This window comes from Triplophysa rosa, linkage group LG1 (assembly GCF_024868665.1).
Source record: "Triplophysa rosa linkage group LG1, Trosa_1v2, whole genome shotgun sequence".
NCBI lineage: Eukaryota > Metazoa > Chordata > Actinopteri > Cypriniformes > Nemacheilidae > Triplophysa > Triplophysa rosa.
In genome coordinates this window covers 22,959,193-22,985,686 of record NC_079890.1, presented here as the reverse complement: position 1 = coordinate 22,985,686, position 26,494 = coordinate 22,959,193, and the positions used below count along the sequence as shown (strand labels likewise).

The 26,494-nt window shown below is 37.8% G+C and overlaps 2 protein-coding genes across 4 annotated transcripts in view; one reads left to right on the top strand and one right to left on the bottom strand.

The window, feature by feature from the left end:
• The window catches only part of otog (otogelin), a 36,908-nt gene extending 22,350 nt beyond the window's left edge, over positions 1–14,558 (top strand). Inside the window, exons 37-56 of the mRNA XM_057332643.1 lie at positions 99–276; positions 379–527; positions 634–723; positions 814–1,000; positions 1,534–1,754; positions 1,833–1,971; positions 2,342–2,530; positions 2,629–2,838; positions 2,939–3,043; positions 3,118–3,222; positions 5,089–5,190; positions 5,661–5,759; positions 5,967–6,007; positions 6,149–6,224; positions 6,342–6,520; positions 6,590–6,694; positions 9,562–9,681; positions 9,978–10,023; positions 11,746–11,825; positions 11,911–14,558. Coding sequence (XP_057188626.1) covers positions 99–276; positions 379–527; positions 634–723; positions 814–1,000; positions 1,534–1,754; positions 1,833–1,971; positions 2,342–2,530; positions 2,629–2,838; positions 2,939–3,043; positions 3,118–3,222; positions 5,089–5,190; positions 5,661–5,759; positions 5,967–6,007; positions 6,149–6,224; positions 6,342–6,520; positions 6,590–6,694; positions 9,562–9,681; positions 9,978–10,023; positions 11,746–11,825; positions 11,911–12,111 — 2,622 coding nt within the window. The 3' untranslated portion in view covers positions 12,112–14,558. The remainder of the gene's footprint in view (positions 1–98; positions 277–378; positions 528–633; positions 724–813; positions 1,001–1,533; positions 1,755–1,832; positions 1,972–2,341; positions 2,531–2,628; positions 2,839–2,938; positions 3,044–3,117; positions 3,223–5,088; positions 5,191–5,660; positions 5,760–5,966; positions 6,008–6,148; positions 6,225–6,341; positions 6,521–6,589; positions 6,695–9,561; positions 9,682–9,977; positions 10,024–11,745; positions 11,826–11,910) is intronic.
• Positions 13,561–23,882, bottom strand: tnnt3b (troponin T type 3b (skeletal, fast)). Of its 3 annotated transcripts, none has more exons than XM_057332622.1 (12): positions 23,848–23,882; positions 23,740–23,750; positions 22,915–22,929; positions 19,721–19,739; positions 19,166–19,211; positions 18,955–19,071; positions 18,631–18,708; positions 18,418–18,531; positions 18,219–18,331; positions 18,025–18,115; positions 17,618–17,658; positions 13,561–15,401 (listed from the first exon to the last, which is right to left on the bottom strand). In XM_057332622.1, the coding sequence occupies exons 1-12, from the start codon at positions 23,865–23,867 to the stop codon at positions 15,365–15,367; spliced, it is 702 nt and encodes a 233-aa protein (XP_057188605.1). In that variant the 5' UTR covers positions 23,868–23,882; the 3' UTR covers positions 13,561–15,364. The 3 variants fall into 3 exon arrangements, with proteins under 3 accessions (XP_057188605.1, XP_057188597.1, XP_057188613.1); XM_057332614.1 differs by lacking the exon at positions 22,915–22,929 and adding an exon at positions 21,871–22,014; XM_057332630.1 differs by lacking the exon at positions 22,915–22,929.
• Between the last annotated feature and the right edge of the window lie 2,612 nt (positions 23,883–26,494).

The following is a 26,494-nucleotide window of genomic DNA, read 5'->3' as shown; positions in this document are numbered from 1 at the left end:
ATATGAAATACTTTTGTGGTTTTGTAATATTCACTTTGGTACATTTTGGACAACAAAATGTGTATTAAACAAAATTTTGTGTGTGTTTATATCTGTAGTCTCCATACTCAGAGGTTGTGGATGAATGCACTAAGCTTATTTGTGTGAGTGGCCAGTTGCTTCTCTTCAATAAATCCCAGAGCTGCCTTTATGATCCGACACCTCCAAACTGCGGTCTGCTTGGCTTCGCTGTACTGGTCAATGGGAATAAGTGTTGTCCACGATGGAACTGCCCATGTGAGGAACACACACCTTAAACACCATAATCTTTTCCATTCTGGCATTTTTTGAACTGTTTAAAGTCTTTTTAATTTAATTATTGTTTATTTTGCTGTGTAGGTCGTTGTTCGGTGTTTCCTGATCTGAATGTGATCACATTTGACGGGAACAGCATTGCAGTTTTTAAAGCTGCTTTATTTGTGGTGACTCAGCTTCCCAATGAGACCGTCAGCATCCTGGTGCAGGAATGTTCTGGAACAGATGACACTGTGAGATATGAAAAGCATTTCTGAACTCTGACCTTAGATTTACCTTGAAAATATTAAGGCTTTGTTTTATTATCATAGTCATAATAAAGATCTCTTTTACTTTTAGCTTGTGTGGAACTTCACCAATTTGTGTCTGGCAGCTTTAAACATCACTCACAAATCCAATGAAGTTCTCATCAACCGTCTGCAGAGACGTGTGAGTGTCCACATTTCTGTCTAAAATTCTTTTATTTTTGTAGATTTTACAGATGAAAGAGATTAAATAGACGTTTGGTTGGTTTTCCAGCTATATGTGAACTCCAGGTATGCAAAGCCACGTTTTAAGAAGTTTGGATTTGAGATTCTGGACACGGGAAACATGTATTTAATCCGAAGTCCAGCTGGATTGAAGATCCAGTGGTTTCACTCTACAGGCATGATGGTGATTGAGATGGACAGCTATAAAAACAGACTGCCCACCATGGGCTTGTGTGGTATGAAGCCATTACTGTATTAAAGGGATACACCACCCAAAAATGAAAATTACTTACCCAAGTTGTTCCAAATCTGTATAAATTTCCTGTTCGGTTGAACACAAAGATATTTGGAAGAATGTTAGCAACTGACATTTCTGGGGCACCATTGACTACCATAGTAGGAAAAATGATTGTAGAATTTGTTCTGTTCTGTTGAACACAAAAGAATATATTTTTAGGAATTTAGGAAAGCAATCAGTTCTTGGTCACCTTTGATTACCTTTTTAATTTCTTCTACTATATGGTAGTCAGTGATGCCGCAGAAATGTCAGTTGCTAACATTGTTCCAAATATCTTTATCTGTGTTCATCCGAACAAAGAAATTTACACAACTAAAGGGTGAGTAATTCATGACAGAATTTTCATTTTTGGGTGGAGTATCCCTTTAAAGTCACAGCACTATACATACTATACACTTTATCATCACATCATACTTTAATGCCATCTACGTTCTTCACTCTAAATTCTTTTCCTTTTTCCACCCTGTGCAGGTAGTTGTGATGGTAACCCATTGAATGATCTGACTCTGTCTAATGGTACAGTTGTGCCAGAACAAGAGGATCCAGCAGTGTTCATCGATAGCTGGCAGATTTCCAACACCACCAGCTACATCAGTCACAGCAGAAGGAGAGAGGTCAACTGTACCACCAGTGACTGTTCCCAGTGCATGAGGATGTTGAATAACCAGAGCTTTACCATCTGCCATCCTTATGTATGACACACATCATTCAAGGCCTTTCCAACCAAAAACTGCAACTACTTCATTCCCTAACCCGTGTGTGTGCTTTAGGTGCCTCCATCAACGTTCTGTGAGATGTGGGTGAGAGATGTGGAGTATGTGAATAATCCCTGCGTCGCTTTGGCTGCTTACGCTGCATCCTGCCACAAATTTTACATCTGCATGGAATGGAGGAGCTTTGATTTCTGCCGTATGTATTACTGGAGCATATTCTCGCATTATATTTAGTTTATGAGAGAAATCATGTTTTTCCAGTAATGATATTAATATGTTTTTTATTTACATTTACATTGTGTTTACATATGTATAACACAAAAGAAGATATTTTGAGAAATGTCTAAGTGGTTTTGTGTCCATACAATGAAAGTCAGTGGGGGTCAATGTTGTTTGGTTACCAGCGTTCTTCAAAATATCTTCTTTTGTGTTCTGAAGAAGAAAGTCAGGTTTGGAATGACATGAGAATGAATACATTATACAATTATTTTCATTTTTGGCTGAACTTTCCCTTTAAGGTGTGTGTGTTGCACAATAATATGATCTTGTTCTTTCTGTTTCTGTAGCATTTGCGTGCCCAGAAAATCTGTGCTATCAGGCCTGTTTGCCAGCCTGCACTGCCCCGTCCTGCCCAAACCAAGAATTTGAGTTTGTCCCAGAGCAATGCACCGGCCTTTCAGAGGGATGTGTGTGTCCGGAGGGAACTCTACTACACCGGCCCTATTCTTCTCTCTGCATTCCACCCAGCAAGTGTGGTACGGCCTCTACTTCCCTCACTCTCTCTCTCCCTCTTTTTATAAAAACATGTCGTTGTTGGTTTTTTAAGTTTAAGTTGTATTATGTGTGTTTGTAGCCTGTACTGATAGTTTTGGAACGCCACGAGCGCTGGGAGAGGTATGGAAAGCCTCACTGGACGGCTGCTGTATGTATAAGTGTGAGAATGACAGCATCGTGCCGGTGGAGTATAACTGCAGTAACATCGCTCAGCCGGTCTGCACACGGACAGGAGAGATCAGTGTCAATCTGGCAGATGACAACAGCTGCTGCCCTCACAGAGCCTGTGGTCTGTTTCACAACCATTTCACACATATCTACAGACATGCTACCGTATAGCACTTTGGATGGTGGGGATGTTAAAATTCTGCGTGATTGTTTTGTGACAGTTTGTAATCAGAGTAGGTGTGAAGCTGCTCCTCCAGACTGTAAATATGGAGAGAAGCTGGTGTCATATCACAAGCAGGACTCCTGCTGTCCGGAGTATATGTGTGGTGAGTTTGATTCTTTGTGTTTGCATGCTTCAGTGTAGCTGCGGATGTGTCTGACAATAATGTGTTCTCTGTAGAATGTGACCCTGATCAGTGTGTTCTGGATATTCCTGTGTGTCGAGAAGATCAGACGTTGATTGCCACTCGGGCTGAAGGCAGCTGCTGTTTGGCCCACATCTGCAGTAAGTCATTACTAATAATATTATTAATTATAGTATTTCTTTAATAATTATTTATTGCCTTTTTTTGCTTATTTACTTATTTAAAAATAATGTAATGCTATTAAATACTGTTATTTAAAGGCGGGGTAACCGAATTACGCTTTAGACAACTGATTACGCTGATTAGACAAATGAGTCGGGCCGAGTACCAAAACAACCTTGTAGCTTTAATTATTAATAATTCATTGTTATAATGTTTTAATTCAGCATAGCAATAACATTTTACATTTAATCATTTAATGTCAGTTCTCTGATGTATTCTGTATAACCTGATATTTAGTGATGCTTTGAAAAAGCATAACTATTGTTATTCGAACATACATATGTGTTATAATTATTCTTGTTCCGCCAAAAGTTTGGCACGCTACTTGTCCTTGAATGAATACATCACATCGATGGGCCTATTCGGGAATGGTGTGCTATGACTTTTATAAGCGATCGGGTGGGGGGGGGCGATAGGGGGGCGAAAAAACACCTGAAAAATCCCATTGACTTAACATTGCGCCCAACTTTGACGGGTCGTAGCTCCGAGCGAGGAGATCGAAGAAAAAAACGGATAATACACGATTTGAAGAAGTTATCAGGCTCTATAAGAACATAAATCACAATGGGGTGTAAGTTGCACCCCTGGGGTGTGAGAGCCTCCCAAAATTTCTGTATACCTATATTGGGGCCCATAGACTCCCATTCAAAACCTAGATACCTATATATTCACACGTTATTTTTTTGCATTCGACCCATGAATGAATACATCAAATCGAGCGGCCCATTGAGGAATGGTGTGTGATGACTTTTGGAAGTGATCGGGTGAGAGGGGTGCGATAGGGGGGCGAATAAAAACCTGAAAAATCCCATTGACTTAACATTGCGCCCAAATTTGACGGGTCGTAGCTCTGAGTGAGGATATCGTAGAAACATGATAATAATACACGATTTGAAGAGGCTATCAGTCTCTTTAAGAACATCACTCACAATGGGGTGTAAGTTGCACCCCTGGGGTGTAAGAGCCACCCAAAATTTCCCATCGACAGGAAGCATGCCCATATAAGGCGTAAAACCGTCCAGTGTTGAATATCTTCGCAATACAACCACTTAGAGACAAGGGGGTGGGCTCATTTGACTCAAGCTACCAATCAGTGTCACATGATCATTATGAAGCTATGAAGCCACGCCCATAGCAACCATTTACAGCAACCTAGCAACCGTTCCCATAGACTCCCATTATAAAAAGTCCAGGTGGATATCTTTGGAACACAGTGTCGTAGAAACAAGGGGGTGGGCTCTTTTTATTCTGGCAACCAATCAGTGGCCCAGGAAGTTCATTAAGCTACGAAGCCACGCCCATAGCAACAAAACATGTCAGCCTAGCAACCATTTAGCAATACCTATATCTCTGCATCACAACATCGTAGAGATACGGGGGTTGGTTCGTTACACTCATAGCTTAGAGCATCTTCTATTGGCAGATGCTAAGCCACGCCCATAGCAACCAAACAGGTTAGCCTAGCAACCATTTAGCAAAACCTATATCTCTGCATAGGAACATCGTAGAGACACGCGGGTTGTATCATTTCACTCATAGGTTAGAGTATTATCAATTGCAGATGCCAAGCCACGCCCATAGCAACCAAACAGGTTAGCCTAGCAACCATTTAGCAAGACCTATAACTTTGTATCAGAACATCTTAGACTCATGGGGGTTGGTTAGATTCATTAGTACTTAGTGTCATCACCCTAGTGCCGAGTTCCGCGGTTTGCCAAGAAAGCATCACTCACAGTTTCTTTAGAAAATGTACTATCTAGTTTTTGGTTAATGTTGTGTTTTAGTGTGTGACAGATGCTCTGAGGCAGCTCCGGTGTGTCAGGAGGGAGAACTGCTTATTGTTGACACAAACAGCACAGAGCGCTGCTGCCCAGCTTACCACTGCTGTAAGTGCAAACATTTGGCATAGACACACAAATATTATTTTCAAATAATATAATGATAATGTACTGTAAAATGCAGTAGGGTTTTAGATTTAAGGGAAAGTTTAGGGTCAGAAAATATTATATATAATATAAATAATTATATTATTTATAATAATATAAAATATTATTAGCTCAGTATAAAAGTGAATGGAGTCAATGCAGTGAATGCTATAGACACTTCGGAAGACTTAAACAACGCTGGTACACAAACATTACACAATCTTTGAACAAAATACAACCAACAGAACATTTATAACTGAATTAAAGTGTTAAAGGAATATCTTTAAGATTTTATTTTATAGTATATGCAAGATAAAAAAAACTATACAAATAAAATACATTCCACAAATAAAAACTGAAACTGCCTCTGGACCAGTGTTTACTTCCTGCAAAGTGGTATTTAAAAAAATAATATGTGCATATCCATGTAGGGTGTGAGCCCTCTCAATGCTTGGAAGTCACATGTCCCTCTGGCATGACTGCAGTGTCCACAAAAATTCAAGACATATGTTGTCCATCACAGACGTGTGGTAAGCCTCTCCACTCTTAATAATGTGATTAAAGTGTAATTCAATAAGTGTATTGTATCTTGTTGTTTGTTTGTGTCAATGAATGTGTGCTAAAGAACAGAATGCAGATCTACATTTACATTTAGTCAATTAGCAGACGCTTTTATTAAAAGCGACTTACAAATGAGGTGTGTTTTTGAATAAGTCTAAAGCTCCACTCTTTCCTAGAATGTGCATGTGAAAAAATTCGTCGCCCTACATGTTCTCTGGTGAGTCTTCAGTACGGTTGTTTCTTTTAGAAATTACTTTATATCTGAATGATATTGTTTTATTATTCTGTTATTTGTTTCTGATCAGGCACTTGTTTGAACGGTTGGGTCAGATCTGATATCAGATGTCTTGTGTTGCAGGGTGAGAGTATGCAGTTAGACAGAGCATTTCTGTCTTATCCAGAAAACCAGTGTAACTGCAAGCGATTCATGTGTGGTGAGAACACACACTCTCTGAAATTCTCTAAAAAGACATATTTTTCCTCATATTTCCTCAAAGTCATATACAGTATTTCCTAATGCATGATTGTATTTGTATTATATGTATTTTTAGTGAGAGATGGGGTGTGTGTGGATGGGGTAAGAGGAGTGATGCGGCCCGGGCAGACACTGGTCGAGCATCGTGATCAGGGTGTGTGTTACACCACAGAGTGTACACACACACTAAACCCTGCCACAGGTTTCTATCTCCTCAAAGCAACCAGCACCAACTGCACGGCACACTGCCAGCCTGTGAGTATTTAAACACACATACACACAATGCAAACACAAAAAATTAACTGTATGTAATCTGTTCAACAGAACCAGATTTACTTCCCTCCTAAAGACTACAGCAGCTGCTGTGGTGTCTGTAAGAACATTTCCTGTCTTCACCGGAATGACAATGGATCTGTAACTATGCATAAGGTGATATGTTGTTCATTTTCATCTTCACTCAAAACTTTCCATAAAAAGCAGAGCAGAACCATTAAAGGGTAAGTTCATCCCGAACTCAAATTTGTGTGATTTTTTTTACTCGCCCACATGACGTTAAACATGTTTTGAGACCTCCCGGCTTCTTCGGAGCACAAATAAAGATATTTAGGTGACATCCGAGAGCTTTCCAGGCCTCCTCATAGACATAATGGTTATAGTTGTTGTCAAGGTCCAGAAAAGTACTAAAGACATCGTTAAATTGGTCCATCCGCTCATAGTGGCTCAATTGAGTTTTTTTTGAAGCGACGAGAATGCTTTATGTGCGACAAACAAACAAAAATAACGACATTAATCGGTATATTCGCCTCTGTAATGTCTATGGTGCGCATTCACGAGAGCACTTCCACGCATGCGCATTCGGTGGGGGCAGACGCCAGCGTTCTGACTGACAACCCAGAAGTGCAACTCTGTGTTTACAAGAAGACGCACGCTGTATATAAGATAATACGAAATGTCTGATGATTTCGATATTGAGGAAGACTTGCACTTTTTTGCCCAACTGAATGCGCATGTGTGGAAGTGCTCTCGTGAACGAGCACCATAGACTGACAAGCCAGAGGAGAATATTTAGATTAAAGTCGTTATTTTGGTTTATTTTTCGCACATAAAGCATTCTCGTCGCTTCAAAAAAAATTAACTGAGCCACTATGAGCGGATCTTTTGTACTTTTCTGGACCTTGACAACAACTATAACCATTAAGTCTATGAGGAGGCCTGGAAATCTCTCGGATGTCACCTAAATAATCTTTATTTGTGCTCCGAAGACGTCGGGAGGTCGCAAAACATGTGTAAAGTCATGTGGGTGAGTAAAAAAATCACACAAATTTGATTTTGGGATGAACTTACCCTTTAATGGTCTGTCCTGCCTTCTAGAACCACAGTTTTTAAATATATAGTAGTAGCCAAAATTGATGTTGGGTGGCATATTTATACAATATTTGCCCTGTCAGGTTAGATTAAACAATCAAAGTATTAGGTGTATGGTACCAAATTGACAAAAAAAATAAACTTTTAAGTTATGTATTGCACAAAATGATTACTATTTAATTCATAGTTAATAATATTTCTGAAAAAAGAATAAAAACCATTGTTAACACTTTACGGCAGTGGTCACCAACCCTGTTCCTGGAGATCGACCGTCCTGCAGACTGCAGCTCCAACCCTGCTTCAGCACACCTGTCTGTAATTATCAAGCAAACCTGAACACCTTGATTAGATAGTTCAGGTGTGTTTGATTGGGGTTAGAGCTGAAATCTTCAGGACTTCGATCTCCAGGAGTAGGGTTGGTGACCACTGCTTTACGGTAAGGGTACATGAATGATCATGAATTCAGTCATACATTCATGCATGGACTAAACATTACTTGACGCATTAATACCTCATGAATTATCAGGAAGTAATTTCAAAGTCTTCCATTCATGACTTCATGAAAGAACAACATCTTAATTAAAACATTAACTAAGATGGGTACGTCATCATGAATTATGATTATGACATGTGCAACATGTGGTGACGTGAAGAACATGTGATCACATGTGGAGACATGTCGCATATGTTATCCCATGGGTTTTTACATGTTATCCCATGGGTTTCACGTGGGAATTCACATGGAATTCACACCAAAATGTTCCAAAAACACACATTTCACATGTGATCACATGTGTTTTTTGCACATGTGAATTTTGTGTGTCTTTTCTGTAAGGGATGTATTTATTTTTCCTAATTCTCTGTCATTGCAGTTTAGCCTGTATTCACCGACCGTAAGAAAAGTGATTAGTGTAGCCTGCTTCAACTAGCCTTGCACATAAAACAATATAACAAAAACATAGTTGATGACTAATAATAATCATGACCCTAGAGTTTAGAAGAGGTTAGAAGAGTTTGAGAGATTGCGGCATGATGCAGTGACAAAATAAGTTTTTTGCCATAAGTGTTGTTGGCGGTTTTAACATGCCCTGATGGTTAAAGGAATATACAAAAAAATACATTACCTAATGCATGATTAAAGGTTAGATCAGTATATCAATTATTGTAAGAAATAATGTTTTTCAGTTATTATGATCTGAGTTATCAAGCATGATTATGTCTTGTTCATAGTAGCCTGTAGGTACAGGCACAGATCCCAAAATTGGATAAACACTGCACATAGCACATGAATTCTGTTGACATCCAAATACTTATCATTAACTAATCATTTGCTTATCATGACTTCATCATGATCAAGTCAAAGGCTAGTCAAGGCAGGCTACACTAATCACTTTTCTTACAGTCGGTGAATATAGGCTAAACTGCAATGACAGAGAATTAGGCGAAAATAAGTTCAATGTCACGACGGGATTTTAAATAACACACTTTTAGTCAATGATTTGGAGACTTGGATACTTTATTGAATATATCATGATCATACGTAATAAATCATAATTCATGATGATGTACCCATCTTAGTTAATGTTTTAATTTTGTTCTTTCATGAAGTCATGAATGGAAGACTTTGAACTCAGGTTACTTCCTGATAATTCATGAGGTATTAATGCATCAAGTAATGTTTGGTCCATGCATGAATGTATGACTGAATTCATGTTCCCTTACCGTAAAGTGTTACCAAAACATTTTGTCCAAAGCTGGACCTCACTTTTGGCTAGTAATCTTTATGTCCTTGTGTTTGAAATATTTAAATTGTTTCAAGTCAAAAAATAACTCAAGTCAATTCATTGAGTCTGTCTCTAGTATGGTCCATAGTTTAGTCCATATGTGTTTTACTGTACATTGATGGTATTTTTCTGTGTTGTCTCTTGCAGCCCGGGCGCAGCTGGGGGTCTGACTGCATGCACTATGACTGTACAGAGACCCTGTCAGGACCCGTTCTTGTCTCTCATCCCTACAGCTGCCCTCCCTTCAATGAAACAGAATGCATGAAGGTGAATATCCTTTCCTTATTAACTATAAACATCCATCAGTTGGTAGATAAGAAACATGCATGCAAGTGATGAATTCTGTTATGGTCTGTTCAGCTGAAGATTTAACACATACGTACACAGCTTTTATGGTTTCTATTTGTCTGAGCTGGTAGTGGATCAGTGATTATGAAGTAGTTTCAGTTAATTGTATTAAAAAGCCCTTTTTTTAGTCTTGTAAACTGATAAGAACATTTCTTACTAAAAAAAGACATAATACAAATTAAAAGTCCATTTGTAAAGTCTTCATTTTGTCTTAGATTGGTGGCACTGTTGTGAGTTACATGGATGGTTGCTGCAAGACATGTGAGTACAAAGATCACTTCATCTTTGCTTTTGCTTTTGTTATAACAAACAGTAACATCAGTAATTTTTTACTCATTATATGACAGTTTACTACACTGCACTACATTATAGCCTCACAACCTACAATCAGTGTTTGTTTTATCATTTATATTTTCATTTGACACGATTATAGAAACTACAGTATCACCCAAAAACAGGCTCACTTTTTTATAAAAAAAATCACAACATAAGAGACATGCACAACAAAAGCTGCATCAGGATGGGTATAACATTGTGTAACAATCTCTCCAGGCGCTGCAAACTCCCTGTTCCCCTTCTCTGTTAGCCCTTTGAAACCCACAGTTAGCACAAACTGTGAACAAGGTACCATGATACTAACATCAGACCACAAGGCTCACCATCACCATTGTTGATTTCCAACAATGTACTCCCCCGTTCAAACAATACAGGTTTCTCAATAGATAACTGAAGATAACGGATTATTGAAAGTACAATTTTTCATCCTTTATGATATTTCTTTAGTATAAATGATATTTCTTTTGACACAGCTAAATCTTTCCCCATTTTGCTCTGTCGGGCAGTGCATTGTTGATCTCCAACAATGTACTGTTAGTGGCCGATTACAGTAGTGTGTTTCTGTAGATATGCATGGTCCAGAGTGTTTAGACTGTAGACTTTAATCACATTGCATGTATAGTTTGTGATTATAGGGTGTCTGGAAATGTTTTGGGTAATATGGCAAGGTAATAATAAGCTAATTTGCTTCTTCTGCCACATTACCCTAAGTAATACAGCTTCTACTGGCTACTGATCTGTAATTCTATTGGAAAATCATTTGTTGGGGCTCATTTGGGGGGTTTGATTTTTTTCTTGCTTTTGGGGTGTTGAAACAATTTTGAATACATTTTTTTCTTTATATGATTTACATATATTATTTTCATTTATTACTATATTTATAAACTTACTATCATGATTAGATGAGTAGTTTTATAGTAATTACTTTTCCGCTAAGTGGGGAAAGAATTGTGTTATTTGTTTTCCTACCAGTCTTTATCATCGCCTGTATAATCAACCACATGTTAAAGCCATAATACACCAAAAAAGTCATATTTTATTCACGCTTATGTTTTTCAAAATCTGTATATTTTCTGCAGCACAAAAGAAGATATTTTGAGAAATGTCTATGCGCTATTGTGCTTATATTATGGAAGTCAATGGGGCTAGTGTTAGTTAGTATCAGTGTTCTGTTTTGCTAAAGAAAGTCATACAGGTTTGGAAAGACATGAGGATGAGTAAATACAGAATTTTTATTTATTTATTTATTTATTCGAGTGAATAATCCCTGTTGTTCATTATTATTACATAAACAAAGCCATGAAAGATAATGAAATGGTGGTTTGCCAGCATTTCTTTTAAGAAATCGCTCTTTTCCTTTTAAAGTGTTTCTACCAACAGACTGTAAACGGTTGCATTGCAACGTTAAAACACCATCTTACCAACACTTGATAGGAAGACAAAAATTGACATTTTCTGGACAGCTTCTGAGTATTGCATGTCAACTGAAAATAATTTTTCAAAAATAAAACTTAAATAAATGGTCATCTACAGGAGGAGGTGGTTCTTAAGTGTTTAAAATGCTTATTGTAACATAGGGAGAGCAGGTTATTCAATGATATTGAACTGCTGATGAAAAATATTGTTCATTGGCTCCTCACCCTGCAGGTAAAGAGGATGGAAAGTCATGTCAGAAAGTGACAGTAAGGATGACCATTAGAAAGAATGACTGCCGTAGCAACAGACCAGTGAGTATCAAAAAATATCTCTTTGTCATTCTCATTTTTCTCTGAGCTTTACGTGTGGCTCATACATCATCTGCCGTTTTCACAGGTCAACATAGTGTCGTGTGATGGAAAGTGTCCTTCTGCAAGTATTTACAACTACAACATCAACACGTATGCACGCTTTTGTAAGTGCTGCAGAGAGATGGGACTGCAGCGCCGTTCAGTGCAACTTTACTGTAGTGGAAACTCCACGTGGGTCAGTTACTCCATACAGGAACCTACAGACTGTTCCTGCCAGTGGTCATAAGCCCACAAAAAAAGTGTAAACCATAAAAAAAGTGTTACTTAAAATTCAACTTGAAAGTTACTGTAACTTCACCATGAGATCTGAAGTTTAAATAGTGTTGTTTTTTCTATGAAATTTCTCAAATAATATCTCAGAGAATGGTATAAATGGGTGGCTTGTTTGAAGTGTGAGGAAATGTGGAAGCACATGCTCTGCTGTGTAAAAATGATGCAGGAATCAAACAGCTCAACGCAGCTGTGCTTCTGTTCTGTATATATGGATTTTTTTATGACTGAAAAACGCTGAAATAACACCAACTTACTAATTGTATTTAGAAGCTATTCTGCAGGTAACATTATTTGCTAATGATCTGAATATTAAGTGATTTTTGACATGCCTTATAACAATCACGTGTTTATTGAGTAATTGGTATTTTGAGCACTTTATTTATTTATTACCAGAACAATTTCTTTACATTTTCTTTAAGATACGAGACTTTACACACATACAGTAAGCATACATTATGTGTAGCTTTGATCTTTGAGGCACTTCAGCTGCTGCAGAATTCATATTTTCACGATGTGGTCTAAATTATTGAGAGGTTGAAGAATTTTTATACGTAAACTGCTGTAGTTTCTTTAGTGAGATATTTAGTACTGACATAAAACCGAATATGTGAAGTTCCTGTGTAGGGTTGGGAATTGAAAATCAATTCCAATTTGGAATCGGAAGGCTAGGAATCAGATCGGAATCGAAAGGAATAGGAATCGGATACTTGAGATTAAAATTTGAATTCCTCTGATCAATTCCTGTGTGCATATTTTCAGAAAAGTACATGCGTTGCATGATCTGCTATCTCAATAAAAGCCCTTATGAAAATTATCGATATTTTTTTCTGTAGTAAGCATAGTTTAGTTATAGAATATGCATTAAAGCACAGGAATCACAAATTAACCATAGTTGCATTATAGAGTAACTGCAGTTTAACCATGATGTAGTTCAGCTATGATAATACAAATTGTAATAAATCAGAAAAGGTGTGTTTCTATGTGTAAATATACACAAAACGGTGCTCATAAATATATTGCAAACAAGTCAATAAGCAGGCTACATGACCATACAGGTTTATATCTAAATGTTTTACTTCAACTGTTGAATCGAAACTGGGAATCGATAAGAATCGAAATTGGAATCGATAAAATTGAAACTATTCTCAACCCTATTCCTGTGTTTATATCCGTGTCCACAGTATTGCAATCTTGCATCTACAAAATGCAAAAACGACGGTCATAATGAATACCTCTATATTTCATAGACTCTATACAATATTTTGTGGAGCCCTTATTAGGTTTTTGGTTAAAATATATTTTACCCGCTTAAGAATATTATGCTTAGTTTGAATATTTTAATTGTGTAACATACAATATGTATATTTACATTTTCAATAAAATTCTTTAGAAAACAGTAAAACATAGTGAATTGCAATCTTTATTTTATCGACGTACGTGTACAGCTGTCATGAATGTAGAGTGGAGGAAGAACCCAAGCGCAGGCAGCGGGGTTGAAGGGGTTAACAAGACTTCAATTAATATAACAAAAACAAAACCCACGATGGGGTGCAAAAACAAAACAAGGATAAGAACACGGAAACAAAACAAGAACTCAAAAACACTTCCCATTAGAGGGCAAAAACAGGACTAAATCAAAACGAGATACACGTAGAAACACTCACAAGAAAACCCAGGCAAAGTAGCGATCACGGTCTTTCACGTAAACGACAAGGAAACACGGAAGAACCATTCACGTGCAGACGAACGTAACACACGAGCAACAAGACAATGAAACAAGAGGACTATTTAAAGGGAAGACAAACGAAGGATAACGACACAGAGCAGGTGAGGGTAATCAAACACGGCCGGGAAACAATACAGGAAACGAGAGGGGCGGGGCCAATGACGAGACACTGGAGATAACGCATATTATTGTCAAAAGGACAATAATATGTTTCTCTCCACGCATAACCAAAGGCTTTGTCATGACTCTGCCACAGGACCAAGAAAAACATGACTAAGTGAGGCAGAGCCATGACATACAGCATTGTTTTATTTTTCAAATTCTTATTCCTTGCTAACTTTGTGATTAAACTAGATTAAATATTGCAATAAACACTAATGCTTAAATTCTGATGCAGCATAGAAAACTGGAAATAATACAGTATGTTTTACAAACTGAATTGCATGACTGCCAAAAGCGGAAACAAAAATGTACTATTTTCAAATTCTGCTTTAGTCAAATAAACTGTAGTTTTTAAGAGTAACTGTGACTATAACGTTTTTATTAAGCTGCCCAGCTAATTTTAGCCTAACAAGTAATAGCATAGCATAACAAAATGTGTTTTCAGGTTTTTAGGCTATATTAATTATTTATAGGTGAGAATCCTGGTGGTATATTTATAAGTTGTATCATACTATTTTTGTATGTTTCTCTTTAAATAACTCGCATTAAGAATTTGTTTAATATGATTATACATCACGTCAAGATTATTTGCAACAGTCAGACACTAATAAAACATTTATTCTTAAAACCTCATACTGTCACCTTATGAATTTGTTTTACTGTAGTAATATGTGTCAAATAAATATATCAGTCACCTAAATGCATTGATACTGGATATGTATGCCTTAATGTAAGATACACTAAGATCATTGGCACAATACCTCAAAACTCAGTTATTACAAGGCACCCCCAATACGCTCACTTCATATAAAACCACTTTACTGTGGTATTTTCCATTTTAAATACCTGTAACATATTTTTCCATGTAAAATAAATGGTCAGTTATAAAGAAACTTTCACACTGTATGCACAGCTGCATATGAAAACCTACATTGGCATTTCTGAAAAATATACTGCTAAGGGCATTTAGAGAAAGAAGGTAGCTGAATATCAGATCATATTTCTCTATAATCAGGAAACATTTAGTTCAGTCCCGAATAATTTTATTGAACCGCCAGATAGTTACAGTGCAACAGATAAAGCTGGCAAGCCAAAACATTATTTACAAAAACAGAAGGTGAGAACCTAAAGACAGACACATGGGGGAAGTGTCTACTGCAACTACTGCTAAAACCGGACTGTGTTAGTATCACGCAGGGAGTGGTAGACCGCCTTTGACCATCTCTGGTGTCAGAAAGTCCTGACAAGTATGTGCAGAGCTTGAAGAGACAGGCAGCAGACACGTCCATACCACGAATGTAGACTTCTCCATGACAGTTTACTTTCTGCGGCGAGCAGCAGCACCCTTCTTTGAGCTGAAGGTTACAACAAAGAATGAATAGAGTTAGAGACAATGTTTTTGCTGACCTGATTGTATAAAATGTAGAGATGCACCGATATATCAGCCAAATGTGTGGTATTGGTCAATAAAAGCAATTTAGTTTAAAAACAGCCGATGATCAGGGCCAATATATCCTGTCAATCAAAAAAGGACAGGAACATGCAATGAATTTGTGCTCTGTATATAGAAAATGCTAAGACACATCACCAATTTGATGTTTGATATTAATAGTCGTAATATGAATTAATAATATTCAGAAATCTGTATCGGCATTGGCATATATCGCTATGAATAATCCTCTACCGTAATTGAGAACTTCAGTATCAATGCATCTCTAGTAAATTGAGGAAAACACCTTACATGACAGGACTTCTGTGATTTTTAAAAACTCATAAGACGACAAACTTTAGCTAGTTCCTATTGTTCACCAGTTTTCTCAATCCAGTCCTGCATGTTCCTCTCAGTTTAAAGTTTGACATGCACATGGAACTAAAATCACACGTCCACTCCATGCAAGACTTACCACTTTTTCTCTTAGCTCTGTCAGTTTGTTAAACAGGACTGTCTTAGTCTTAAATCATTATCACCACGACTGATCTACACATCACCACAATTAACACCACCGACTGACTTGTCCCATACACATTCATTCAGATTTCTATAGACGCCAATGAAAAAAAGCTAGATTTAAACTCTAGGTTTGGAGAAAAACTCTGCGTAATTGCCAAAACTGGACCACGTTTACAAAATGAAAGCAGAGATCTGCGTTAAAGTTGTTTCCCTTCATACTTTTATCCCGTACTCTTACGTTTCTCCATTGTACTTCAAAAATCATGTCTAGAAAATGTCTTTCTCTATGCATAGATTGGATGGTTAAGTATAAGTCATGGACTATTTCTCTTTATTTTCTTTTAAGACCAATATTTTCAGACACAATGATTTTTCGCTCTTCAAATGATTTATGTCAACTTTTGTCTTATTTGTCTTTTTTATTTATTCTAAGGAAAGTTTGGAGAAAAATCTGAGCTAATAAGCTAAGCTAGTAATAAGTGATCAAACAGCTGAAGCTCTGAGAGTGCTTCGCATTGACTGAGTTTCTTACTTTAAGTAATACATTGCTTTACTTTTCATTGGCTGTAAATCACTCAGTTAATCAACAGAAGCTTGTATGAGAACTTCAGAGAGCATCCACTGTCTCACTTGATTTGAGAAACCTCACACAGCTCTGAAGAAACTCACCCTCTCAAAGCCTTCACCTTCAGAATGTCACAATGCTACAAACATGTCCCAAATACTTACCCATATCAACCATAACCTCAAGGGCACTGCCCTATATTCACGTTCAGGACATGTTTTGTAAAGCCTTGCTGCCAGTGACAGTCATACGCATCCTAACCAATATGACTGGCATCTCGTGTGTGACAGTGTCTTTGAGAGTTTTATGGGGTGTGAAATGAATTAGATATTTCAGTAAGTAATATTAATATTATAAGGGCAGATGGAAAATAGTCAGTCCATCTGTGCGAGATCTATAGTGGTGGGTGGAACTACTCACTGTTTCTGCAATTCATCGATGCGGTTTCTGAGAGAGATAACCTGAAAATAACACATCAGCATTTTTTAAACAGCCGAATCATTACCTTTATCTCTGGATCCTGGATTGTGACAGCTTGATGCTCAGGATTTGACAACTTTGAAAGCTGGGATCTTATTGAACTTAAAAAGTAGCTTTGAGGGGGCACATATTGTGTGTGTATGTCAAAGAATATGAATTCTTTTTATTACACTGCCAAAAAAAAACTGTATAGAAATGCTTAACAATATATAATGCGTGAACATTTACAAACACACTTACCTGCTGGATGGACTTCTTGGAATACGTAAAAATGGATGCTTTATGACTGTATAGAGCACTACTATATAACATTTACTGCATGTAGGCTGTTGGTATATTGGTTCAATTTGTCTCAGTTGGTGTCGTTGTTTGTTTTTTCTTGGTGGAAAGAGCTCCAATTTTGATTCTACTGAGTGTTTGTATGAGAGCATATTAAAGCCATTCAACCTTTCACCTGTGGTCAGAGTTGACCTGTATCCCGAGAGCCTTGGAGACCAGAGAGTCTCATGCATGCACCATGCTATCAGGTCCCTGTTGCTGACCGAAGCCTGTTTGGCTTCCTACAAGTTACTCACTATTTACTGAGCTCCTCCACTCTCATACGTTGGGTAGTAATCTGTAGAACACCATAACACAGCTGAGACGCGTGTACTTTCACGCGCACAAACTATTTAACGTAACATATTTCTTTAACATACACCTGTCACTATGACTGATGTGTTCCTTTGAATATTGCAATGTGTTTTTGTGCAGGTGCCAATATAAGAATTTGTTACCTTGTGTCTAGATTTCTACATTTTGGAAGTCTAACTTTGATGAAGAGTGTTTTAACTATGTGCATGTATATCACGTGATGTTTTAAATCATTATACAATGCGCTCAGGAAAAACTAGTTGGTTTTGCCTAGTAAAAAACCCCCAGATCATAATAAAAGTGAAATATTTTTAAGAAGGTGTGAAAGATCATTTGACAGTTCCCTCACCTCATACTTCTGCCTCTTGAGTTTCTCCGTGTGTTCAAACTTCTCAGACTCCAGCTGGAACATCCAGTCCCACAGCTCCTTGGCCTTCTCCCTGTGAACACGCACATAAACCAAAATGCATGTAGTGTCCACGCACGCGCTATTTTTTAACACTTCATGAACAACATCCTGTCAAAATATAAGTTTCAAGTTACTTCAGCTTGTCCTCATTCAGATGGTCAACATTCAGTTGCTTGCGTCTCTCTGACAGAATCTTCTTCTTCTTCTCTCTTTCAGTTTGCTTCTTACCTCCCCTCTTGGAATCGGCCTGTATCAGAAATACATGGAGGAATCACTGCGATACTACACTCAGAGTGAAAAGTCACCATTGGGGGGTTGATCTCGCATCTGTACCTTTTGCAGATAGCTGCTGTACTGGGAGCCCATGCTAGACAGAGCAGACTTCTTCTTCATATCTTCATCTGCCCTCTTCTTAGCATCAGCCTCCTCCTTCCTCAGCCTCTCTTCCTGTCAAACCAACACACAACATCCTTCTTAACAACATGTTGTTGTGTGTGAAATGTGCAGCTTTGTGTATAAGACTGTGTCATGCACAGAGTGACGCACCTCACGTCTTGCCTGGCGCTCCTTGTCCTTCTCAGCACGGGACCTCTGCTGATCTGCCCTCTCTGTCCTACGTTTTTCCTGCACACACACACACACACACACACGCACACGCACACGCACACGCACACGCACACACACACACACACGCACACACACACACACACACACACACACACACGCGCACACACACACACACACGCACGCACGCACACACACACACAACACACACACATAAATTGTCCATTATACCATCCTGATACGCTGCACAAAACTTGCATTTGTAGGTCAAGAGGTCTGGAGGGACAACCTCGTCATGACACTCACGATTCTTTCTTTCAGAGCAATGAGTTCCTCCTCTTCCTTCTTCCTGCCCTCAAAATGGGCATCTATCAGGGCCTGCAGCTCAACGAGATCCTTGTTTTGACGCTTCTTCTGGATGTCCTGTTATACACACACACATGAAATTGCACATTTATTTGTACAGTGTTCAATACATTATCCATACAGCACAAAAATAGTAGATGTATTTGCTTACATCAAAGTCCACCTTCTCTCCGTCAGGGATCTTAGGAGCACTTGGTCTGAAAAGAATGCAATAAAAGTGTGTTTAAGTGACATTTTGGGAACTTTGTAGGAACTTTAACAGCTCCTTTTTTTGCAAACAAAAAATCTGAAATATGCATTTTGTATCGCACTGGTTGATTTTTACTTCTATACTAAATGTACTACTGAGTACCCTTACAAAAAAGAAGTTTATTGAAGTCTGCTATTAGTATACTTCTTTTAAAACAAGAAAGCATACTTTCAGTTTACTTTCTTTACTTCTCTTTATGTTCTCAAAGTTTACTACTGTTACATTCAAGTAAATTTTAAAGTACACTCACTGTAATAAACTAAAAAGGGGGCCAATTTTGTCTCTAGTAGTATTGAAACAGTACACTTAGAACTGTACTAGTACTTTCTACATGAAATATACTTTAAAATATCTTTGAACCTTGCTTAATAAAATTAACTTGAAGTATACTTATATTTTGTAAGGGCACAGGATACTGTAGCTGTAAATGAGTGTTTAGTGGGCAGTTTTACTTACTTGAACTTGGGCTTCTCCTCTGTTATGATAAAATAAAAAAGGGGAGAGGGATATGTAAAAAGGTTATAGAGATTTTAAAAGTGGGAGCTGAGTTAGCCATATCGATGAACACAATGTTATTCTTAGTAAAAACTCAGTGCTGGACTTTTATGGCTTTAAACTTAAAAATGATATGAACTTATGTTTACATAAGGAAACTACGAATTTCCTTTATTTCAGTAATGTTAATCAACAAGGTTAGTGAGAACTTTGGGAAACATATGGGTCAACAAATCAAACAGAAGAATCAATGCATTAAAAGGAGCTTATAGTGTAAGTACATGAGTGAAAACAGACATTAAACTCCTGACAAGGGGACAGCTCCCATCTTTCCAACAAATAACACAAGACTCTTTGAAAAAGACACAGCTTTTTCTCTTTCATTCATTTTCCCATCTCTTTTGACTGACTATACCTAAATCTGTATTAATTTCTGTACATCATGGATCTCTGAATAGATTATGCAGGTGGAATGAAACATGTTTATGCTGTTGCAATGATTCCTAAACATTTGTCTTGACCTTCACACCCAAAAACACAAGCAAACGCCACACCCAGACACCAGAAATAAAAACTACCATCTTGTCCTTCTTCTTCCACTGGTGTGGCACATTCATGCAAAAAGAAAGAAGCAAAGCACAGAGCATTGTCAGCATTTCATATTCTTTCACCCTTGCAAATGTATTATATTCAGCCAGTATATCCGGACAGTGTTTTGTGTTTCCCCATTCAGAAGCTAATCTGGTCATAAAAAAAACTTTCGGACCTAGTTTTTTACAGTACTCGTTGCAAGCATTAACCCCTCCCCCATGCCTTCTCTCCAATCTAAAATGATAAATACAGAAAAATTACCAACATACCTTCCTCTTCATAGGCCTCTGCATGCATCAAGCGTTGAAAGCAAGAGTAAAACAAAGAACATTAATATTGCTTTGGGTGATTTATTGCTGCCCATTTTAGGGCTGCGTGCTCAGATGAGTTCAGCTGAGCGGACACTCAAATTGAGGTGTTAGCTTTTATGACAAAATATTTAAGCATATAAATATACAATGTGTAATTTATGATAATCACAAAATGAGTATATTAAAATAAATAGATTAGGTTATGACTTTAAACGGTGTATTGAAAGAGACACCTCAATATGAGCAAATGAAGGAACATTAGCTACTGTAGAACAGAGCTAAACAACCAGATTTCTGCAAGTTTATACTGTATAAGCTTACATATTTTCATAAAACATTGTTTGTAATTTCAAAGTGGACAAAAAGGCTCTTAGCAATGGAAGACGTCTCATTTGACACTTCCTGCATTCTGGTTGAAATATTTATTTCTAATAAAGGGCATGTTTTAATGTGAACTTTTACTATTTATAAGTGTGTTGCCCACAGTGTCAAAGAAAGCCTTTCCAGTGTTAAGCTTTAGACGTTAGAGACAGTAAGTTACTTTATTAACAGTAGCCTTTTTTGTCCCTTTGAAAAATTCTTACCTTTTTTTTCTGGAATTAATATCCATAAGCATTCTATCAAAACATTATAAGACCCCATAGCAAACTAAACTAGTTACGTTTGTTGTGGGATTATTTGAATACATGCATTCGTTTTATCCGTTTCTGTTTTTACAAACAGAGAATCTGTTTGTCACCAAGATGCAACCTACACTACAGTAGTATCATGCTGTGGGCAACTCTGAGCCAAACTAAATGGCATGGAAAGAGAGTTAAGAGCAGGGGCTGTAGTATGATTTATCAGCTCAAACCACCGGCGTTCAATCTGAACAAAGCTGCATAGGTGTGATGAGTGCCCGTGTCTGTCAGAGCTTGATCGCTCCAGCTCGTTCCCAACATTTTGCATGTGAATCCGAATTGGAAAACTTATAAATGGAAATTTGTCCAATTCTGATAAGTAATTCAAATGGCAAATGAGAGGAAGTGAAATGGCGCACATAAGCTGTTATTACCGCATCATGGTGGGCTTGTAAGAAGAGGAGGTACCGCGTGTTGTTTGGTTTGTAGTGGGAGGAACTACTGGGGAACTAGAACTATATTAATGCGGCTGATTTTTTAGTTTTTGGGGTGAAAATGGGAAGGATGAATGAATATTCATGCCACATACCTTCCTCATGCACCTCTGGTTCTGGCTCAGGTTCTGGTTCTTTTTCTGGCTCTGGCTCTGGTTCTGGCTCTGGCACAGGTTCTTGCTCAGGCTCAGGCTCCGGTTCAGGAGCTGCCTCAGGAGCTACCTCTACCTCTACTACCTCTTCACATAATAACACATGCAGCAAGCAACCAGGGGAAGGAAGGTTGGCAACCGTTAATGCGTTGCAGAGGAGGGAGCAGTCAGACAAGGGTGATTAATCATAGGTTAAAGAGAAAGACAGATCGTCATGTGTGAAACTAATGAAATGATGCGCTAGGTGACTGAGAGGATGCGTATGGAGGGAGAACCTATTTGTGAGACCTGCAATGATTTCACATGCAAAAATACCCAAAATACTGAACGTCCTGTTTTTCAAGCCAAAATAATCCAAAGCCATTTTTAACTACTTAGTGTCGCAAAGAACCTCTAATTTGTCTAACAATAATCAAGAGTAAAGCTCACACTTATGCACAAGCACAAAAAACATACTAACATGAAAAACAGACATGACACACATAACAGAGGTTATATCAATGACCTTCTCAACAGTCACACAAGAACTTTAGATTCCATGTCAACGGCCTCATAAGTTACATTAAAGTCAAAATAGTTGTTGTGTGTTGATTTAGAAATAGAATTTGCAGTCTGTTGTGCTAGATCTTACAGTATGTATTCTGTTCAAAAGGTCATCAAATCCTCGGAAGCAGCATGAGCACTATTTGGTAAGGTCTAAGTGATTATATATTATTAATACATATCAATATGTTTATTGACTCAAATTTTGAATTAGACAAATATTAGTTAAGCAAATCATTTTCATGTCCTGCTTTCAGTTAATTGTTTAAAGTTTACTTATTTACAACGTATGAAGACATTGTCAGGCAGGTTCAAACAGAAGAAGGGGAAATTGTGTTGCATTAGTATGTTGAAAGGATAGTTAATAAATAAATCTTCCGGATTGTTTTTGTCTTCCTTTGTTGTTGTTATGTTTAATTGTTTGTTTATTGTTGTTTATTTTACCTTCCTCTCCGTAATCTTCATATGCCAGAAAAGAAAGCAGTGAAGACAACAATTACAAAACGCTTTTTTCAGCGTCATTGAACTGTAATTAGAATGACATCATACACTAAATGCACACAGAGCTTTTTCTCGCCTGGTGTTCTGTGGAGTCAGTGCTCATATGTTCAGTACTAAAAAAAAATATGGAAATGATGACAGCTTTGTTTTATTTGATCTGATCTAGCATCTCAACCCCCACAGGAGCATTGGCTTCAGAGAACACCAGTAACATGAGCATCATTAATACTGCCATCGGCCACTGCTCTTGACAAGTCAGCCTCCAGTGTTGTTACTAAAAAAAGTCTCTGTATCAGTGGCAGATGGCAGTATGCTGGCATGAGATATGTAAAACAGCTGTCAGATAGCAGGTGGCACAATATCAGTCACTGCAGGCATATTCAGGACACTGCTTCTGCATTAGACATATCAATGTATGAAATATTTATTTATTGCCTTATGAATTGAATTTAAGCACTGAATGGAGCAAAGCCATACAGGCACAGATGCATTATCAAGGCTCTCACTGTTTTTATGTTAACAACTGCTGACATACCAAAACAACCCGCTGAATGAAAAACACAATATAGATATAACCGTATGTTCAACATGATATACTGTATATACTGTATGTAATATTTCTCATTTTATTATACTTTTATATATTTGAATAATTTGTAACACTAAACCATTCATTAAACACTTTGGACTGGCAGGGGTATATGTATTGCAATACCAATAATAACAATAATACAATTGTAATAGTAAGAAATACAGATTTTTACTTACCCTCGACCCCACTAATTGAAAAAAGAAAAAATATTGTTATTCGGGTCTTGAACATATCGTTTAATCAAACTAATTATAAAAAATTAAGACAAAAATGTGAATACTTACACGTCTTCTGTGTCAGACATGATGACAGGAGCTTTAGACCTGTATGTACGAGACAGAGAGAAGAATCATGCTCTTTAAAGTGTGTTTAGTGCCACTGCACGCACTGATGTCACACTGACAGCTGTGATGAGTACCAAGTATTTTAGGAAGCCTTAACATTTTTGTATATGTGTATCTAGTCAGCTGCATACAATACCGCATGTCATGATGTAAATATAAAATTAATGTAAATATTTTTAAAAATTATATATTTTATTATAATTATATAATATTATTAGACTAAAAAGTGACCAGAGTTAAGCATGACAAATCAGAGCCTTAGCAGATGTAGCAGAGAGCAAAGCCTTAGTTTAACAATAAAAATCCATACAAGAATAATAGTTTAATTAATAATACTAAATAACGTTTTAATGGAAATATAAAAATGCAGAAAGGCATTTGTGTGTGTATGTATTTGTGGGTGCGTTCTGTGACTCAGATCTCCAGCACAGCTGCATAAGCGTTTGGAGATTAACACATGATCAGATTTCTCAGCATCAGCTCTCTCTCATTTTGTCAGTCAGATCTTAATGCTGTCCATCCTGCCTTTTGTGGGCATGAGCCTCTCCTCACATCATAATGAGCCATTTATGGAAATACTTGAGGATTTTTTCCAATGTTTCTATTCTGACGTGAAACGAACATTTGAATGCTATCTCACATTACAATCACAGAATTATCATAACAGACAGGTCATAAAATTGATCGTACCCATGCCAATGTACAACTGTATTGTTGAGAAATCATTTCAGCATTGTTATGGTACGACTGCCCTGTTTGTGCTGTTATCCTGCTGTCAGCTGTTCATTGTTAAGCCTCTATTGTCATTGCTAATGTGAAAAGAGAACGCCAGCTATGTGTAAATCCTAAATTACATTGTGGTGGTTGTTAAAAGCCTAGGTGTATTATTCACACAATGCCATGCCGCACTGAGAGAGAACTCCATCCCAGGGATTGCACGTACTCTGATACAAATGTATACTATAATGCAGCATGAATGTAAATGTAAACTCTCGCAGGTGCTCGTCCTCACATTTACATTATTAAAGCGTATATATTTAAACCTAAGTTTTTATTTTGCCTCCCCATACTCTTTACACTGTTGTTAGTCAGATTTCATAGCCCATGTGGCATTCAGCATAGCAAAATCTTCATTTATACAGCATTTACTATAAGATGTGAAACTATTTGGGGTAGAGGAAATTACAGCAAATTCTGCTAATAGCATAAAGATGAATCCAAAACTGACTGTGACAAAAACTTAATCGCATAGCATTAAAAAAGAAAGCACCATCAGGTGTGAGTAGAGGGAAATAGCTTTCTGCTTAACCTCAATCCAACTTTGTCTTGAACATACTGAACATTTAACCAAACCCTTACCTCAGAAAAGCCGAAAGAAGAGAGTGTCTTGATGGCGAAGACGGGCTGCAGGCTTCTGCAAACTTTGAAACCTATTAAGTCCTTGAGTTATACTGATACTTGATCTTCTAAGGAGCCTCATTGGCTGAGGAAGTAATCTTGGGAGGAGGGAAGCTGGACCATAAGGAGACCCAGAGAATGTGCTGGATGAAAGGCCAATCAGATTTGGAAGGCTGAGACGCCCAATTGCTATATCTGTCATAGCACAAGGCAAGCAAAAATTAGCCCAAGCGGGCGAACATGCTTATAGAAATGAGCTTGGCATGCAGGACATTAACAGAGGGGCATAATACTTTTACTGTGTGGAGGTTGTGGACTGTGGGTCGTGCTTTTTATTTGTACATAAATATCAACTAGCACTGATGCTCATAGTCATGTTGGTGAATTATGAAAGTAGCATTATTTCCATTTTCGGTTAGTACGATCAAACATTGTAAACATTGTGAAAAATACTTTTAAACAAACCTTTGACAATTAAAAACAGCTGAAGTGAACTGATATACATCTTATCAAATTCCATTTTGGGCTGAGCTCATATAGCACTGCAGTGCTTTGGGTGACTCAAGTTTGAATCTCAGCTTGTGGAACCAATTCCTGTTCTCCTCCCCGTTTTCATTTCTGCACTGTCCAATAAAGTCATAAAAAGACAAAAAAAAGTTTTATTAGGTGTTAGACTGCTAATGTAATGTTAAAGGTCCAGTGTATGAAATTTAGCAGCATCTAGCGGTGAGGTCTTGAATTTCAACCAACGGCTCACTCCACCACTCACCCCTCCCTTTCGAAGCACTACAGTGGCTGACACAGAACTAAGATGTTGTCACGTTTTCACTTTTTTGCCAAAGATGATAACATATTTAGAAAATGCATTCTGTAGAGCAGTTTGTCCGTTTAGGGCTAATGCAGAAACAACATGGTGAATTCCATGAAATGGGACCCTGTATGTGNCTCCGCACCGGAGGAGTCGGACGGGGAGTCCCACGACTCCCTTCGTCTCCGCCGGCCACGGGTGTCGCTGGGTGGTGCAGCAGAGTGCCCCGAGGCAGATGGATCGGAGGGACCCAAGGTAATGGTGTCAATGTTAAGGACACGTTCCTCCGGAATCACCTCCAGGCGGGCCGGAGAGGCAAGATGTGCTGAGGCCCCTGGCGGATCCCGATTGTTAGCGTAACATACGAGATTTCCAAAACCC